This window comes from Perca fluviatilis, chromosome 16 (genome assembly GCF_010015445.1).
Source record: "Perca fluviatilis chromosome 16, GENO_Pfluv_1.0, whole genome shotgun sequence".
Taxonomy (NCBI): Eukaryota; Metazoa; Chordata; class Actinopteri; order Perciformes; family Percidae; genus Perca; species Perca fluviatilis.
The window spans coordinates 23839043-23854690 of NC_053127.1; the positions used below are offsets into that span (position 1 = coordinate 23839043).

The 15648-nt window shown below is 39.4% G+C and overlaps 1 protein-coding gene across 5 annotated transcripts in view; it reads left to right on the forward strand.

The window, feature by feature from the left end:
• The first annotated feature begins 2490 nt into the window (after positions 1–2490).
• The window catches only part of gria3a (glutamate receptor, ionotropic, AMPA 3a), a 76945-nt gene continuing 63787 nt past the window's right edge, over positions 2491–15648 (forward strand). For 2 of the 5 annotated variants that reach the window (XR_005636392.1, XM_039776986.1), the window contains exons 1-2: positions 2495–3045; positions 3491–3649. Coding sequence is in view for 4 of the 5 variants with exons in the window: in XM_039776986.1 (XP_039632920.1) it covers positions 2958–3045; positions 3491–3649 (247 nt within the window). In the remaining variant the exon portion in view is untranslated. Of the gene's footprint in view, positions 3046–3490; positions 3650–15648 lie in introns of all 5 variants that reach the window. The other 3 variants (XM_039776987.1, XM_039776985.1, XM_039776984.1) reach the window with 3 other exon arrangements.

Sequence of the window (15648 nt, forward strand, 5' to 3'; positions counted from 1 at the left end):
TGCTCAGGAACTTCTCACTGAGGGAAACTGTGTTATCCTGAAAGTTACTGTCCTACTTAAGTTACTGTATTTTATTATTATTATTGTATAATATATATACACATTAGAAGTTCCATTAAGATAGGTTTAAAGTGGGGTATGCAATTTGGCAGGTTGAACTAATCTGTTATATTATTTTGACATGTTGTAGTGAGGGTGTTGTGTTTTTTTTTACAAAGTAAACAACAAGGTCCATCACACCTATAACTTTCATACAGTCCCTTATCTGGTTCAATGACTGTGTTCCAAATTGCATACTAATGTACTGCATACTACATACTATATGCTTACTACAAGCAATACGCCTTCCCTGCATCACGTGACTGTATCGATTACGACGTTACTGATCCGAGCGACCATTGAATGAAAATTGTTCATTCCTTTCTTCCTACTTAGTATACCTAGTATACATTCGGGCATTTCTTTTGTACACAAAATCCATATACTATGCTGTTGGAACGCATTACATACTGAATTTTACATCATACTTGGTATAAATAGTATGTTGGTATGCAATTCCGAAGGCAGCCGTCAACATAGAGAACTTACTTAACTGTAGTTATACCGTCACTTCTTGTGTTTAGCAAGAATTTCATTTAAAAAATCTGAGTTTATGTTAAAATTAACCTAATTGGATCATTCATCAAGTGGCAGGGAACTCACATCAACAAACGACATACTAACAGTGTATGCATTTTTTTGTTCATGAAATTACACTTATAGTGCAGTTGTTCTACTCACTACTGTGTCCTGTGAAATATTAGAGTTGTATGCCAAGCATTAAATCACATCTAGATCAATAAGCATAGACTCTGTAGCTGTTCTGCTGTGCTGGTTTTGCAGCAGTTTAAATAGGAAGCAGTAATGATTTCTACCACTCCAGCACACACACACACACACACACACACACACACACACAATATATATATATATATATACATATAATACACACATACACCCCTGTTCAAACAAATCACACTTTGTGAACATAATTGATATTGTATTTGTTCAGTTACTCTAATGGAATGTAAGAGTTGCCCACAGTGAGTAAGCAATACTGAAGTGAAAAAAACCGATTTAACTTCATTGTCTTGAAATAGATAATTGATTAAAGAGAATAAACTTCAGGCAGAAGAGTGGTTGTCCTGAAGAAATGGAGTTCAATAACTATTTAAATCACATTCCTGTACAGCGCTGCAGCGTGGAGTACAGAAAGTGATTTAAATGACATATTACAGTATAATAAAAAGCACCATGAAATGTCAAAGACTGAAAATCAGCTGTAAACTTACTCTGGCGGTGTGATTTGGTTAAACTGTAGATGCTGCATTTTGTATAGGCTGCAGAGATTAGCGGCAGTGTCCTAAATGAGAAGCAATAGAAAAACCAAAGGGATAACAATAAGTTAACACCAAGACGCACACACGCACACAAATAGAATTGTATTCTCCATTACTGGAGTTTTAGATCCACTGACATCATTAAGTTTTAAGGCCACAGTTTACCTGGCCATCAACTCGTTAGGTGATAGAGATGACGTGAGCTGCGGTGCTGGTGTGCTGATGTTGTCCTGATGTTGTCCGTGATTCCCAGTCCTCTCATGTGTGTCTGATTGCCAGGGGGAGCACAACGTCCTTGTCATGTTGATGGTGTAATAATTGGATGGACCATGTTAAACCACAAACACACGCTCAAACATCTGTCTGCCAGATCCCTCCCTTGTGGACTTTCTGCTTGAGATTCAGCCAGTTTTAAAGACAAACAACTAATTGTATCATAATTAATAATGATGATAACTTCAGGCATCTCAGACACGGTGCCTGAACATTTGTCAAGATGCAAACAGTAAAAATCATGTGCTCTGCACTAATCTTTATCACAGAAACTGGCCTCTTTTCCATGTGTCAGTAATGTGAAAAAATACTGAATGCCGCTGTTGTTGGTTTTTCATTTAGAGTTTTACCACTGAGAAACCCACAACTGCAGCATGATGGTTCTCGGATGAGTGCAACAAAAGCACATTTAAGTAAATTAGGAATCAAATATATAGCATTAGTGAGGCCACTTGGCAACCAGTGATTAAACAGTGATAAATCAGTGCATTAGCTCCCACATGTACAGTCTCTGCACTCAAACACCTGCAGGGGACAGCCTAAGATTATGCCGCTAGTGTGCAGGACTAATGCTGCTGCATGAGTGTGGCTACACATCTGATCACAACAGGGAGGGAGACAAGATGTACTGTATTTGAGAAAAAGGATAGATAGATAGATAGATAGATAGATAGATAGATAGATAAGATAGATAGATAGATAGATAGATAGATAGATAGATAGATAGATAGATAGATAGATAGATAGACAGACAGACCTACATGGCCTGTATACACACATTGCTTACACACACTTACAAGTCAGCAGTATTGGTCTGTATACTAAGATGCTGGTATGTGCTGCTCTGTCTTTGCACCACACCAACACCAAACCCAGCAGAGGCTACACCGCCTCACACCAAATCTGCAGTGACGTGAGGAGAAAGACGGGAGCTGCTATTATAATTCAACGTCAGTCGACCAACTTTGATAAACGTCCCCCCACCCTCTTCTCTCTCTCTCTCTCTCTCTCTCTCTCTCTCTGGCCCATTTCAGTGGTCCTTATCCACAGTAGGCAAGAAGAGATCCGATTTCTCTCTCCTCCGCCACCACCATCTTTGAGATAAAACACTGGCTTTAGGTTTCCAGCAGCAGAGGGCTGGCGCTGCAGTTGCGCTGGCACACATTCAACGTGGGTGCACACAGTGAGTGAGCGAGACCCGCCGCATCTTGTGGATTTCTTTGCGTACAAGCCCGTGTACATGGTTCTCCCCGCTTTCCCTCTGTCACATCCAGACCAGGAGTTGATTTCACTTCTCGGAGAAAAATGTGGCATCGCACAATAGCGACAGTCCTTGTTTTATTGTATTTTTGGGGGGACTCGCTGGCAGGGTTTCCAAACCAAATCAACATTGGTAAGTTCATTGGGATACTCTGACTACGTACTGTACTGTATATGTATTTGGTCACATAATTTAACTAGGACACGTCTCTGCAAGTCGCACTGATTATTCGCATATTATAGCTACCAAGTTCACTTCTATATAGCCAGAAGGTTGTGGGATCCTGCGCGTGTTTGTAGGCAGTTTGGTAAAAAATAGAGTTGATCCAAATTGTGAAAACGTTTCCGTATCTGCAGTGCATTATTTTGTGAGTGGTGACACATCCATTTCTTGGCGTCCTTTCTTTAAATTAAAGGATCAATCATATGTCCAATAATGCGTAATTGTAGACTACGGACTGCCCTCACTCTGTAAAAAAAAAAAAAAGTAATACCCTGACGACGGGAGTAAAAAGTGCATTCTTCATGTATGGGAATTAATTAGAGCGCTGTGTTATGTGACATTTTCTTTCCTGTAGGTGGACTGTTCATGCGCTCTACAGTGCAGGAGCACAGCGCCTTCAGGTTTGCTGTCCAGCTGTATAACACCAACCAGAATGCGACGGAGAAACCCTTCCACCTCAATTACAATGTTGACAACCTGGAGTCCTCCAACAGCTTCTCTGTCACACACGCCTGTGAGTAGAACAGATTGTACTGGTTAAAAAGAGTCTTCCCTGCACAAACACAGAATACATTTTTTAACAGGAAAACCTCATGCTTTTCACAGTTTTTTTGTATCCAGAATTAATTAGTCTAATACACACACACACACACACACACACACACACACAACACACACACACACACACACACACACACACACACACACACACACACACACACACACACACACACACACACACACACACACACAGTATGCCAATAGGAAAAATTACACAGATGTTTTTGAGCTGAAATTGGTGTTTGAATAAAATGGATCGATGTTACGCTTTTAAACAACACACCTGCCAAGTGTGTAGCACAATTCAGAAACTCCTCAGTCATGCCATCCAAAACTCACCAGCTGGATGATGAAGCATGATGGTCTGTAATTGGCCAAACACTGTGATTCTGTAAACTGATTAATTCAGTAATTCCAGAGCCCCCGAGGAGCAGCACTAAGATGACTGTACTTGAAAGCGGGGAAAACAAACATTGCTGTTCTGGTTGTTGTAGTATCTGGCTGTGACATCAGATAATGGTTGCCAGTTACAAAGTGTATAGACGGGTGGCTACTGGTTAAGTTGGTTGTTGTGTGCAAATTGTTGCATTTGATCTTGTCTTTCTCCTTAAACGTTTCCATCTCTCCACTGTCAAATGAAAACAGAACTCGTCATTTGTCGGCACTAGTCAAATATATTGCATCTTAGTAGCCATCTTTGGGCAGTTTCCTATTTGTCCATGTATTTGGGTCCATGTAAAATATCACATTAGGTTATACCTGCAGAACAGTGGTGTAAATTCTTCTGACTACACCTTTGAAGTATAAATAGCCTACTGTATCACCTCTCACATGCTGTAATCCGTGTAGTCATCTCTACAAACGTGATGGATTTCATAGGAAGGGCTGTGGAGTGTGAGATGGCTTCATAATTGGTCTACCAGTCACTCCTCTGCCATGTAGGGCACCAAGCTCTGCCGGGAGAATTAATTTGTTATCCCTCTTCCCACCAACTGCACTTCACACTTCACGCTTAAGGATCAGCTGCGGCTCACCAAACTCTGTTACCTGCCATATAATGAAGTCAGAAAAAGGCCAAAAAAGAAAAGAAAATTTAACACAATTGTACCTCGTACATCTAGGGCTTGGCTGTGATAAAAAAAATGCTAAATGCTGTTAAGGTGATGTAGTCAATGGTGAGTGTAGCAGGGAGGAGGCAGCAGCTTTGGGGAGAAGTTGCAGTGAGATGCAGGTTTACACACTCAGACACACTTGGCGTAGTTCGACCACAGCCTTCCACTGTCGGCTGCTGAGTGATTACACTGAGGGCGGCTGTGGGGTCAGTGCTTAGCTCAAGGGCACTTCAGCAGTTGTCACTGATGAAAAGATGAATATTACATGCTTGGCTTGTCAAGATCAGGTATAAAGCACAAACTCTACAACTTTAGCCTGTTTTTCATTTCAAGGAGGCCAAAAGCAAGCCATTATGTAAAATTACTCATCCAGCAGAAACATTTCTTGTGACAGTGTCGATGAGCTGTTTTCCCTCCAGTGATCTTTAACCAGCGGCTCGTCTTCGGTCCTATGCATTTATTCTACAGGATAATGCATGGATTTATTGTCATTTCATCTTCCGACATGTTGGTGAATGGAATTTGAAAGATGCGTAGAGTTAAACAGGGGAAATATTGGCCTGTTGAATTACAAAAGCATCACAGTATATTTTGGGATTGTGCACCTATTAAAGATTCAGACCCAAATTCTTTTTTAACCTCGATCCACTGTTTTTAAAAGAAGCTTCCTAAAGTAAAAGAATAAAAACAAGATAATCAGGAGGATTCATTTTGGGGAGATAAGCTAATGCAAGCTAAGCTAGATGCTTCCCAGTTGAAAAAGACAAAGCAGAGCAGCTCATTATGCAGACGAGCCAGGCCAGTTTATGACTAAGACGTTGCTTGAAAATGCACCAAACTCCATTATTCCTATTTTAGTAGTCAGGATTGCATAATGTCCCTGCTTGCCTGGCAGGTGTTGATGTAGCAAATGAATGTGATGATTATGATTTGACACATTTCTATTCTGGCAAGAATGACAGGCTAGTCATTGCTTTCCCACAACTCACATTGTCAATTTTGATAAGATTAGCAAATGACTGATATTTTAAATCTGCTTATTTCTAGTGATCTTTGGGATTCATTGCCCACAAAACTTACACTTTTGTATATTGTATAAATGAGAGGAATTACTTTTGGCTCAGAACTCATTTGTAGCTTTTGTTGTATGGATCCTGAATGGAATAAAGCAGGACAACACTGCTGTCCTCCGGCCGGGTCAGTATATAATGATTGTTACAAATCCCTGATGGCAAATGACTATGTTATTGGCAGTGTGGATCAATAGGTGGAAGGCTACTACACTCCAGCAGTATTGTGTGTGTGTGTGTGTGTGTGTGTGTGTGTGTGTGGCTCCAGTTTGTTCTCCAGTATGGAAAAATCAATTCTCACCAAGCTTTCATTTTCTCTATCTCAGTCCCTCTCTACTGATATACGGCTGTTCTCCAACTTCCCCTGGCCAGATACACTGAATCTTCAGTTTGATGCTTGCATAGCAACTATGAATGTTAAAAACAAACAAACCTGTAAACAGGCAATGATACACCACGGCAAACTATTTCCAGTCATTGCAACTTGATTAAATTGATTTCGACAAAGAGAACCTCACCGTGCTGATGTGTTTATTATCTTACCGATTTGTGGCTGGCTGGAGGGAAGCTGCAGGATGTGTTGATGTGACACGTTGCCCCAGGCCAGGACAGATTGTGTGCCTAAATGCAGAAATGGGAAGGTTATATCCATTAAGACTGAGGTCAGGGCAGGAAGCGACAGCAGAGACAGCAGACGCTGGCCTGGGTGTATAATGAGGAAGGAGTGAAACTGAGTGCATGTGGGATTAGAGTTTTTATTTTAATTTCCAAAGCATTTACTCAATGTATAATTAAGTGTCACATTAATTTACATGAGTGTAAAATGCTTTTAAATGTATTTAAATTTCTGAAACTTCGCTGCATCATTTTTAAAGACATTCCTCTTTCACTTCTCTTGTCTAAAGTGGCAGCAGCATGAATCTGCTCAGAACAGAATTATCCAGAGATGAACTTTTAATTTGATGAAATGTCACCGAGACAGTGTTTTTCTTATTAGAGCGTTTATTATAGCCACCTATCCTCCCTCTGCTGTGACTCAACTAATGTGATGCAGCTCAGACAGAGGCTAATGTTAGAGCACTTCACTGTGTAGGCAATGGACAGTCCTACTAATGCAGCAGAGACCAGTTTATGTAGCCAGATCTCCTCCTCCTCCTCCTCATATTCTTCTTCTTTTTATTCTTCTTCTTCTTCTTCTTCTTCTTCTTCTTCTTCTTCTTCTGCATCATTAAGACTTTGGTGAATAAACTCATAAGATGTGTCCAAATAACGACATTTTACATTTTAGTTTTTCTAGTGCTTATATGCAAATTTAGCATATGAACGAGTATTCCTACAACACTGATGGTATGAGCTAAAACTATCCTATTATTCTTTGCCTTGTTATTTGCATAGAAACAGTGCAGGCAGGGGAAAGAGTAGTGGCAGCACACATCGGCACATTCAAATTTTGAATCCATCCATCCATCCATCTTCGTCCGCTTATCCGGTGTCGGGTCGCGGGGGGAGCAGCTCCAGCAGGGGACCCCAAACTTCCCTTTCCCGAGCCACATTAAACAGCTCCGACTGGGGGATCCCGAGGCGTTCCCAGGCCAGGTTGGAGATATAATCCCTCCACCTAGTCCTGGGTCTTCCCCCGAATCGGCACATTCAAATGTTGAATGTGTAATTTTAACAACTTGAAGATAAGATGTGTTTTTAGTAAAAAAGAAAGGGAAAGGATCACCTTTGTGTGGTGTGAAAGTCATATTGTTCATAATTGGCTGTGGATTCTGTATTACATGCTCTGATGGTGTAGTGTTCAATGCAGTTTTTTGAAATACACATTCACTTTCTTGCTAGCTAGCTTGGCTCTGTCCAAAGATAACATAATCTGCCTACCAGCACCTCTAAAATTCATTAAGTAACAAGTAACTGTTGTCTCATACTTGTCTTGGATTCGTTGGTATTTGGACTCGGACTTGTCTCGGACTCGGCCATTACACTCGCTAAATATTCTAGTTGGTCTTGACCGAGTCCGGCACTATATGCTTTTATTCTAAAGTAACTTCCTCCTTCACAACAAAACCATTGATGAAAACAGGTATTAGTTTAATTCAAAATCCATCTAGAACAGGCATTGAGATTTGTCGCCTGGTGTACACCTGGCTGCATCATAAACAGTAGGCTACCTTAATCGTCAGGTATCAATTATTTTAATTTTGGCCACAAACACAATGTCAGCGAGCACTTTGTACTATGAATTCTTCAGGACAAGTAATAATTTCAAGAATGGGAACATTTCCATTTATATATATATATATTTTTTTTAAGATTATTTTTTGGGGCTTTTCCCTTTATTATAGTGACAGTGGATAGACATGAAAGGGGGCGAGAGATGGGGGACGACACGCAGCAAAGGGCCGCAGGTCGGACTTGAACCCCGGCCGCTGCAGGTCCCAGCCACATGGGGCGAACACTCTCACTGGGTGAGCTAGAGGCCGGCACTCCATTTTATATTTTAAGTAAATAATATGGCCTAATTTGATCTTATAGTGTGTTACTCTCCACTTGCTTTTTGATTAATACAAATAATAAAGCAAAATTATCATCTTAAAATAGAAGATAATTATACTGTCTCTCATGTAACATAAATTATAAACAGTCTCTGTATTGACTGTCTCTCATTTGGACTCGGCCTTGACTTGGACTTGAACCTCTTTGGACTCGGTCTTGACTCGGTCTTGACTAGTCCTGGTCTTGGACTCGACAAAGGTGGACTTGACTATAGCCCTGGCTGGCGGTAGCTTCAGATTTACTGTACAAACACAAGAGTGGTATCGATCTTCTTCTCTATCTCTAAATGCAAAACGTATATTTCACAAAATATTCCTTTAAGTATTTATGAATGCTCACACACAGCCATCATTTCAGAAGAAGAAAAAAAGCTCATCAGAGGATGTCTTCACCAGTTTTTGGAAATATTGTAAAATCGAAGGTGAATGTTTGGCAATGCTTTACACAATTTTTGCAGCCGTTACTGTAGTAAAATGAACATGCTGGAACGTAACCAAACAATACATAACAACCTTGGATCTATCATAACTTTGAGAACTCATTTAAACCGACAAGTCATGAATGATTCATGAGCACCAGAGACAAGGTTGTCAAATTGTTTGGCCTGAGGGAGAGCATTCTGCATGATAGTGTCTATCTTAATACACACTCTTTGGCTGGGGTAATAAATGTGTATACACACACACAATACATTGTTATTGAAACTGTTATTTATTTACATAGTAGCATCAGAGTCCCTGAGGTCACTGATAATCAGAGGAAAAAAACACTGTGCCTAAATTCCATTATTAAAACTTGCTCAGCATGAAAAACATATTCACCAGCTCCGCGTAGATATTTGGACAACCAGACATCTTGTATGTTTGTGTTTTATTTAAACAGAAATAGATATTTACCCAAAAGCATGTCCTTTTATCACGATGCACTGTTAAAAATATCTGAGCCACTGCTACTGCAGCCAGAGTCCTGTCAGTTTGGATGACCTGCCCCAAGTTGACAAGTACTCATCCTCAGATTTGTCATGGCGTTCTCATTGGGGAGCATAATAAAAACATAAAAGCTTTTAGAATGTCTTTAGAATATTTGTATCTACCTAAAGCGTCATTTCACTTGCAGGCAATGCCAGCTCTCTGATACTTTCACTGACATGAATACATGCTTTGACCCTTAGTTTAACAAGAGCTTTTAGGGTGTATTGCTGTGGGGCAACACAACATTCATGGGTCATCATGTAGCATACATGCATCAGCTTTATTTGAAAAAGGGAATACAGATGCTAAAGAAATGACCATAACTACAACAGAGGCTTTTAAGTATTAGTTGACTGAAGTCATCACTGGCAGTCAATTTCAAAATGCTACATGTATTTGGCCAAACATGATTACAGCTATTTGCAAGAAAGAATATTATTTCTTGTTTTTCTTACACAGTTGCTCAACTCTGGCTGGTCATAATGCTGTAAAATGGTTGAATAGTACTGAATAGATTTGGGGGCAAGCTACTGTACTAGAGATGTGCAGTTAGTCTTTCATCCTTTGAATCAGAATGTGCGTACATGTCAGCGCTGTAACCGAGCGACGGTGATCACTACTGACAAGCTACAGTGATGCTGTAGCAGTTTGTTGCAGTCTTACACAACATCCTTCATGGAGGCTGCCTCGGAGAGCTGTGCTGTTATTAACTAAATGTTACCTGAGAGGATCCAAGGACAACAAGCTGTGAACTACACAGAATGACGTGAAAGAAAACCAAAGATGCCGTCGGGGCAGTGAATTATTTAGAGGGGCTGCTTTCATAGATGTGGAAAAATTGTATGAGCCTCAGCTGTTGAATGTTAAAAAGAAAAATCCCTTCTAATGCTTCAGTGTTTTTGGTGTTTAAAATTGACTTGAAACAAGAAACAATTCACACCTCATTAGTTTATTATTCATGATTTTCTGTTCATAGTGAGACATTTGTGTCATGTTATTTTACAAGACTGAGCACCAGAACAGATTATTTCACTTAATGAATTACAAAAAGGTTAGAAGTTGTGTTTTATAAGTCATTTTAATCCATAAAATTAATTAACTTAATTGGATAGAATGAAGAATTTGGATGAGTTAATTGAAACTGCTTTGCATACAGAGTCATAACACTTTCCACCTAACTTCTTTTCTTGTATTTTTCCTTTTTTTTGTGTTTTTTTCTTTTTTATTCAGTGTCTTCTGCAGCATTACAGCATTCCAACCTTTTTAAATTGAGTGTTTTATTCCTCTGTCTCTTGTAATAGTGTTCCTTGGATGATGTTTTTACAGTATATGCAAAGCATGTGTAGGTGGAGTGTTAGAAGCGCTTTTACTGCGGTGCAGTGAATATTAAAGTGTATTCTTCCATACATGACTCCAATAGCCAAAGCCCATGTCTGTGTATCGCTGCTGTAGATTTCCTTCTGTCATGTTGTTTTAGCATGTGGGTTGAATCCAGTTGTATTCCTCAGATTAGGGCTAATCCAACGAGTGTTGCCCCGCTTTTTGCGTATAATGAGTATGTGCTCGGGGTAACCCGCTGGAAGAAGATGTGTGCTTTCACAAAGCTGTAATCTGTAGAGAAGAGGGAATTCCAGCCAACATGCAACCACACTGCCTGAGGAGAAACACCTACTCAGGCTTCAGTCCCTATATGCCCTCTGCTTTGTCTGTGGTTGGTCAACTGGGATGAATTGCACAACAATGCAGACTGTAATGCGGATACAAATATAAGAACACTTAAATGTCATAACACAGAGATCATTTAAACACGGTAAACTTTGCCTTAGGTCATATTATCATCGCAAAACAAACATTTACTGTGATTTTATGGCGAAATTGAACTAGCAGATCTTAACAAGCCTTTAAGTAGAATGAGTGTGGCTTATTAAACTCAAACTAGTTTAGATGCTGTAAAGATGATGTAAGGATGAATTGCCTTGACATTTTGTCCAGACATTCCTGGTGCCCAGAGGATGAATCCTAATGAGTTTGGTGGTCCCCTAATGTTTCCCCTATAGCCAGCTGCAGGTTTAAATTTGTGGTTTTGACTGAAATATCTCAACAACTAGTGGATGGATTCTGATAAAATTTGATTGCAAAGCTAATCATATTTATATTAGCTTCAACTGTACTGTGTGTTAAATGCTAATTACTGTAGCAAATGATAGCCTGCTAACACACTAAGTCAGATGGTAAACATGGTAAACACAGCCCAGTTTAAATGTATATTTTAATGTTCATGTAGCACAATGAATGCAATCTGAAAATCCATTTGCAAAATCCATTTCACAATCAATTTTATTGTATATTTTAGTACCACTGAGTTATGCTCCAGAGTGAACTGTGAAATATATTGTATGTTAGTGAAGTTCCTATTTTATTTTTGACAATTGTGTTGCATTTTTCTTTTTTAAAGATTATTTTTTGGGCATTTTTAGGCCTTTATTGACAGGACAGATGAAGACATGAAAGGAGAGAGAGGGGGAATGACATGCAGCAAAGGGCCACAGATCAGAGTCGAACCCGGGACTGCTGCATTGAGGAATAAACCTCTATATATGGGCGCCCGCTCTACCAACTGAGCCATCCGGGCACCCTTGTGATGCATTTTTAAACATGGAAATGAAAATAGGATGACTGATATTTGCTTTCAGGTTTGTCCCACATCATAACTTACATATTCTAACTATCTTAAAAAGGCTTGAAGGCATAAAATGTTCAAATGTAATGAAACAAATCTTTAAAGTTACAGCATTCTGAAAGGTCAAACACTGTAATGGATTCATGTGGAAGTTATTGGAAGATTTAAAGGATCGGCGAGGAGAGAAATCTAATTTTATGCTTTGGAAACAGAAATCAACCATGGTTAGGGATGGAAGATGCGCTAATGACCTGTTTACAGAGAGGTTAAGCAACGTGAAACATTTATGTTTTCAATCTTGGCCTTTTGTTTGACATGCTTATTCAAAAACTTGGCTGCTTTATTCTTGCCATTAGTACTGAGCTAAATTGAATTACAGACTTTTCCCCTTTTCATGTCTTTGTGCTGAGACATTGCCTATAAATAGAGTGCAATTTATTTGTGTGTACAACAATTGCATTAGAAAGTTACCCATAGGGCAATATTTGGATAAAAACTTAAAATATACTTATCATAGTTATTATATATATAGTATTTAGGGTTTCCTGCATTGTGAGCTTCCCTTTTACAGTCCAAAGACATGCAGATCAGAAGGAATCTAGAGAAGATAGTATAATTCCTATGTATGAATACCATACCAAACACCCACAAGCCACAACACCAGAAGTGGGTGATTATATGTGTGTTTATCCAACCTCTGTTTATCCAACCTCTTCAATGTCTCTTTGCCTGCTGCCCAGTGCATCCTGGGAGGGCTTGAGCCCCTCCATGCCTCTGTTAAAGCAGAAACAGAATTATTGAGGGTGAAAATTGGTTCTCAGTGACATACAGCTGTGAAAATGTTTGGAAACACCTGCGACCCACTGGAATGTGTCGTCACTCAGGTGTCAGACACAGACAGAGATATTCCCACAACAGCCCTGTCCAGCTGACACACTGAACAGCTGCTGGCACAATGCACAGGAGGCATGTTACCTGGAATAACAGGGGAGGGATGTTGGCTGTGTGTTCTGACCCTGCAAATCATCATTCAGAAGACAAACGGCACAGCTTAGCCGCTCAGTTCGTTTCCACGAGGAAACACTGAATCTGCTGAGTGTCTGTCAGTCAGCACATTTACAAGATTAATTGGCATCCTCCGTCCAGCCTAGTAATGCTGTCTCATTTGAAGATCCCCTTTCAAACATAAGTGGAAAGAGATCGTCATTACTTTTATGTTTTTGTGAATCAACATTTTCTATCCTTCTTGATATAACCTGCAAGTATATATTATATATATATATATATATATATATATATATATATATATATATATATAAAATATGTCAATATTGTTGGTTTGGCAGGAATAAGCCATAAGTAGTCTAGTGAACTGGGTTAAGTTAGAGACAATCTGTGTTTCATGATGGGAACCATGGATCACCTTGATTTACAGTTCATAGTTCTTTCCACAGTTGTAAATCATGCAGAGGTTAACCCACATGCTATCTGGGGTTAATGGTCTCATATAAAACCTGATATAAGAACCAGTCTGACATTTTGATTAATTTACAGCAGAAAACCAATAGACAGCTAAGATTGACCATAGTGAAGTCGACACAGACCCAAATAAAAATAGACATTTCTTGTGTTAAAGCTACATTGTGTAAGAATTTCTCCCATCTAGCGGTGAATGACAACCAACTGAATATTACTTTCTAGCCCCTCCCATTCCGAGCGCATTTTAACTCCTTCCAGTGTAATAATTGTTTTATGCTAGTACCATTTCATTGCTAACATCAGCTATCAGGTAAAGTATTAGTGCTATCGTTATTCTATATATTGTACGAGATTAATAGTTTAAGGCAATGTTTACAGCGTAGGAGAGAAGCAACGGAGGTTTGTGTTATTTTATTATTATTATTATTATTTTAGTTTATTGTTATACATATTTCTCTGAGCAGTGTGAACAATATCATTGAAACCGAAATGAGCTCTTAGTATCTCAATCGTTTACACGTAGTTGTTCTAGTTGCTAGTGTGTGTTACAACTGCACATGACGTGAGTTGTCTGGCAGGGAAATCACAACACATATGATTACGTTTATGTTACAAGGTAGACAATCCTTTTTCATCATTGACGCGAGGAAAAGTATCCTAGACGTCGTTCTAGCGTTATGCATAACCATGCTATAGTTAGCCAAGCAACTATAAAACATTAAATTTACACAAATAGGCAGAATTACTTTTTGAGAAGAAAGCAGGCAACTTCGGCATCCCTTTTTAAAATCCTTGCTCCTTATGAGCTCTTTTCATCTTGGAAAAGCCACTCCAATATTAACTTTGCTCTTGTTGCTTTGCCTGTCGCGTTGTCGTTTTAATTCTCTTTTTAACTTCCTTGGCGACTCCGTTACATGTCCTAGAGAATAGGCGTGATACTCCATCTTCAACAGGCTTTCAAATCTACCGGCAGTGAGTTGCGAGTAATCTTCTCCCCCTCCCTCCCTGACGTTCGTCACAGTGCCACTGAGTGTAAAAGTGCGAAAGGCGGAGGTATGTCCCTCTTTGGCTAATGTATTTTAAAGATGGAGGTGCAACATGGCTGCCGCCATTCGCACGGCTCGCTCGTATGTATTCTGAATGATTCTGAATGGCAGATTCTACGCTTACGAGAATACTTTGATTAGTTGGTGGAAGTAATTACACATGAATGAGCACATATTTGTGAAAGAACAAAAGGTTTTTGCTAAGAATCAACTCAAAAAAATTACACAATAGAGCTTTAAATAGAGGCTGTAACTTGTGCTCCAACCACCTTGTGTTAGATGGTTCTCCTGCTTTCACATGCTGAAGGGATAAGTTATAGCTAAATGGGTTTACTTACCTACTTGCTTGTAGGCTTGTGAGGTTGATCCTGTTCAAGCTTTCAGCCTCTCCGCTGTTCAGATACATTCAGTGTCTTTAAAGTAACTGTTCAGCACTAGACACCGTGAAATCCAGTCATCCTGACTGTCGGTTGATTGACTACTTTGGTTCAGACTGAAATATCTCAACATCTACTTGATAGGTTGCCATGACATTTTGGACAGACATTAAGGGTTCCCAAACGATGAATTCATATCACTTTGATGATCCCATGACTTTTCCACTAGCGCTACCTTTAAGTGAAATGTCCAACAACTATTGGATCGATTGCCATTACAATTCATGTCTGCCTCAGGATTAACTGTTAACTTTGGCTATACCCTGACTCTTCATATAGCGCCATCAGAACTTTGGTTTATGTCTTTGTTTAGTAATAGCCAATGTTAGCATGCTAACATGCTGAACTAAGATGATGATCATCGTAAGCATTATACCTATTTACCATCAGCATTTTAGCATTGTCATTGTGATTGTGTCATGTATGTTAGCATGCTAGCATTAGTAATTTGCTCAAAGCACCAGTAGTACCAGCTTTTCATCTCTGTAGACTAATGATTCATGCTGTTGGATATTGAAAGGTGCAAGTAATTCAAATGTTTTTTGAGCACAAGGGCAGTAAGAGGCCGTATGTAATATAGTTAGTATAGTGTACGTGTATG